This window comes from Hylaeus volcanicus, chromosome 2, assembly GCF_026283585.1.
Source record: "Hylaeus volcanicus isolate JK05 chromosome 2, UHH_iyHylVolc1.0_haploid, whole genome shotgun sequence".
Classification (NCBI taxonomy): Eukaryota; Metazoa; Arthropoda; class Insecta; order Hymenoptera; family Colletidae; genus Hylaeus; species Hylaeus volcanicus.
The window spans coordinates 30,663,091-30,667,401 of record NC_071977.1 but is presented as its reverse complement, the minus strand read 5'-3'; the positions used below and the strand labels follow the sequence as shown (position 1 = coordinate 30,667,401).

The following is a 4,311-nucleotide window of genomic DNA, read 5'->3' as shown; positions in this document are numbered from 1 at the left end:
ACGAAACATTTTTCTCTTTACGGTTTATTTATACGACGTTTAGTTTCGGAGATAAAAATTGAAAGCTTGGAAGACCTTTTTCCCCGAGATTCAATTTTTGCAACGAACTTCCAACTTTTTAATCTCAGAAACAACTAAGGGTGCAATTTATTAAAAAAGAATAAGAAAGAAACACGTTTCGGCTCCAAGAAACACGAGTAACTTTCCTTCGCAGGAACATTATTTTTACCATGTGTTCAGGCTTCTGTAAATGTTGTTCTTGGTTACACCCGCCCTTCCCGCCCCGAATGATTTAGGGAATGCAAAACAGGAGAACGGGATTAACGCGTTGACGTGAATTCTGGCTGTTTTCGATGTACATACCGACCTAACTTGGGTCGCCTAAGTACCAAGATTGAATCGCGTGGACGAGGGGCTAATCCGTCGGTTCCTTCCGCTGTCGGATCCGCGGTGATTTGTTTCTTAGTATTTCAAGATGAAACCGAGCTCGAAGGACGGGACCAGCGGACGGCGAGCAAACAAATAACCGCGTTTCGTCCCGCGATCTCTTCGTCTTTACCTCGACCGCCTAGCCTTTGAAGACCGAGAACAACCGACGCGGGAGAAATCGAAACCCCTTCGTTGGAACTTGATGAACCTTTCAACGCTCGCGCGAAACATAAACATTATTAAACCATTCGCAGCATAAGCGCACAATTTACTTTGCAATCGAATTCGGATGAAATATTCGCGATAAGAATGAATTTTCCACTTTTCGGTGCGATATAAATTAACATTGTTCGACGTTCCTACTCTGTTTCTTTAAAGAAGTGGAAATTTAATCCAAACGTCAACGAGTTTAGACTTGATTGAATATATTCGATAAATCGAATGACGTATTGAAGCATAGACACCAAACATAAAATGTAAATATTACAAGCTCCTTACAAAATAATTCTGTAAGACGTCAAGGAGTAATAGAATACATCTTTTTTTTGTACTGTTGACATAGCACGGTGGAAATATCGTTCTGGACGCGGAGCTACCGCGAACTCGCGCGAATGTAAACGTAACAAACGGGCCGTATGATCTTGATACGTGTTTATTTTACGCAATAACAAGATCGCGATGACGCCAGCGCACGGCGCGCAAAAGTATTAAACAGAATATAGCAATTCGACTTTGAGTCGTTCGAACAAAAACGAAAAACCGAGGCGGCCGGGATTCGACAATATTTTCCTTCGGCTCGTCTAGCAACCAAACATCAGAAGCGGCCTTTCATCTCCGGTGCAGTCGGTGTTGTTTCAAAACACCATGTACACATACGGAGTAGACCTTCGCCAGAAATATTAACTGCGTTCGTACCATGTCAAATAAATTTTTGCTCGAAGACGAAGTTCGTTTGGTGGAAAATTCATTGAAATTACGTGCCCGAGTGCTTGTCTACCACCATCCTACAGGAAGAATAGTACGAAGGTACTTGTGCTGTTCAAATATAGTTACTGCAAAAAAGCTGTCTGTCACCGTTATAATTCACATCTACACACGCAGAGCAAATGTACGTATCTTTATCGCAAGAAAATTATAGGTTGCAAATGTAGCAGGTTTTCCAACTCGGTGTTGTTCTACAATTATGTATCTTTCTCTCCTACTCGTTACCTCGCGTAAGAAACAACTTGTTCCAGTTTCTACAATTCTCCCGCGTAATTGGCAACATTTCTCCTCGCGAGAAAAATTAAGCGCGTTTCTATTGTTACCCGTGATCAGCTGCGCTCTTTTTGGGCCCTGTTCGCTCCGAACGTTTAAAACTCCGGTTTGAGAATCTTCTCCATAATCCGCGACGAGCTGGCAAGAAAACGATCGCGAACAATCGCGGCGAGCGACGAGCTATGAAGAGATCAAGGAGAAAGTCCTCGCTAAATGGAAAGAATGGGAAATATTATGCGCTCCTGTCGACCTCTCGGCCATTCGAGTCGACGGAAGACATTCAATTTAGGTTTGAAGAAGAGAATTTTAATTTATTCGATTTCGACACGCGTTTACAGCGCGTTGCTGAAATTGTTTGTAAAGAACGGTGGTTTTACTTGGTCGTTGGTGTCGCCTGGTGTCCAATTACGAGTGCTAACCCGTCATAGCCTTCAGTATCTTTGCCATCGCAGCGGGATTGTCCTTGGGAACCTAGACAAATTAATAGTTGTTACTAACTAGGAATGAAGAAAATGAGAAACAAATGAGATCAATGATAAGTGGATGAGATTTTCATTTTAATTGTACGCTTTGAGTGTATATCGTCTACCATATGTCCAGCTCTGTTGACCCAGTACATCGACAAATTGCAAGCAGACTTGACGTAGCCTTCGATCACGTTCGCAGCGACCAGTGGACGCCTAGGACTCGTCATCCAGGTATTTGAGCACTTCCACTTCATCTTCTCGACCCAAGCAAGAGTCCCTGCAACGGTGTATCAATAATAATAGACTCTGTTTTTCCTGCTACACAATGTAAACGATCCCTAGTTCGCGGTATAGCGAAGTGATCTCGGTGGAAGCAACCTCGAGGTGTCGTAAAATCGGTCGGATTCCTTTAATCCTTTTCTGAAGACTTCGCGCATTACCTGGAGTGTCTACAATAAGATCCAACTGGCCAGTGAGCACTACCACCTGCAGGTTGGTTTGATCCAACAGCAGCTCCACTGATAACAAATATCTCAAGTTAATCGAAACGGTCCTCGGAGTTGTTAATTCGTCAAGAGTCTAATTTCGTTCGGAAGATCACCTTTGTCGACGACAGGCTTCATGAAATCTTCCTGCAACATGCTGAACACCGTATTCGATTGTTTGCCATGAGTGACCGATAAATTGAGAGCTCGTTTCACTGGACCGTTCATCAAACTATTCAACGAGGCGTCATCCTGTACCTCTGCAATCACTGAAATTTAAAAGTAACTTTGTTCGAATAGGTCTAACGTATAGACACTCGTTTCAGTTACGTCTAAATAATTTGTAAGTTAGGAAAGATTTTGACAAAGAGTGTTGCACCGCCGTGGTGCCATGCGAGAACTTGTCAGTCAGTCCAACCGGTGCCAAACGACAAAAATTTCGATTTGATGTGCGGATGGCATAGCGTCAATATCAAAAAGAACGTTTAAAGTTTGCGATATCCGGCTTATTGGTACCCCAAGCGTCTACCGGTATGTCTTCGTCTACCTTCTTGCGACAAGCTCGGTTTCGTTAACATTCGTTTCACAGAGGCATATACATCGTAATTCCAGCTCGTTTTCGACAAGATGTTGTAGAAATCGATGTTGTTCGTCTCGTCCAGAATCACGCCCTCCGTGTAGCTCCACAGGCTCGTGGAGGTCTTCCAGCTCCCTGCTTCCGCGGCTTTCTTCGTTGCCAGTGCTGCTTTGTTGATTTTATTGTAACCGGCTGTGTCGACCATGCCCTGTAGGAACAATTCGTTCTCGATATACCTACATTTTCTTAGAGATACAATCAGGAATTTCGAATCATCGGTAAGGACGTACCGTGGCGAGCAAGAAGGGCGCCCAAGTCATCACGGAATCGACGGGTGAGATCCATGCGTCGCCGAGAGCGACGCCTCTTAGGTTACTTTTGATAGTGCCTGCTTTCTGTGCCTGAAATTCGAGTTGAACGATCCTTTTACCATCGTAATTAAACGGCGAGCGCAGAGATAAATAATAATCCGTTTATTAAACTGGTGGAGCTATTTGTGATAGTTCTGGGTACTCGAATTGTCTTTTGAGAAGCATGAACTAATATTCTGAGTATATTGAATATATTGAATACATTGAACACATTGAATATATTTTATATATTGCATATATTGAATATATTGAACGTATTGAATATATTGAATATATTGAACATATTGAATGTATTGAACATATTGAATGTATCGAATATATTGCATACATTGAACACATTGAATACATTGGATATATTGAGCACATTGAATATATTGCATATATTGAATATATTGAAAGTATTGAATATATTGAACATATTGAATATATTGCATATATTGAACATATTGAAAGTATTGAAAGTATTAAATATATTGAATGCAATGGATATATTGAATATATTGAACATATTGAACGTAATGAATGTAATGAATACATTGAATATATTGAACATATTGAACGTAATGAATGTAATGAATACATTGAATATATTGCATATATTGAACACATTGAATACATTGGATATATTGAACACATTGAATATATTGCATATATTGAACGTATTGAAAGTATTGAAAGTATTGAATATATTGAACATATTGAATGTATTGAATATATTGCATACA

At 40.7% G+C, this 4,311-nt stretch overlaps 1 protein-coding gene across 1 annotated transcript in view; it reads right to left on the bottom strand.

The window, feature by feature from the left end:
- Window positions 1-1,976: 1,976 nt before the first annotated feature.
- The window catches only part of LOC128884779 (retinoid-inducible serine carboxypeptidase-like), a 4,277-nt gene continuing 1,942 nt past the window's right edge, over window positions 1,977-4,311 (bottom strand). Inside the window, exons 4-9 of the mRNA XM_054138405.1 lie at window positions 3,506-3,616; window positions 3,186-3,423; window positions 2,755-2,907; window positions 2,594-2,671; window positions 2,276-2,430; window positions 1,977-2,157 (exon numbers count right to left, since the gene is read on the bottom strand). Coding sequence (XP_053994380.1) covers window positions 2,101-2,157; window positions 2,276-2,430; window positions 2,594-2,671; window positions 2,755-2,907; window positions 3,186-3,423; window positions 3,506-3,616 — 792 coding nt within the window. The 3' untranslated portion in view covers window positions 1,977-2,100. The remainder of the gene's footprint in view (window positions 2,158-2,275; window positions 2,431-2,593; window positions 2,672-2,754; window positions 2,908-3,185; window positions 3,424-3,505; window positions 3,617-4,311) is intronic.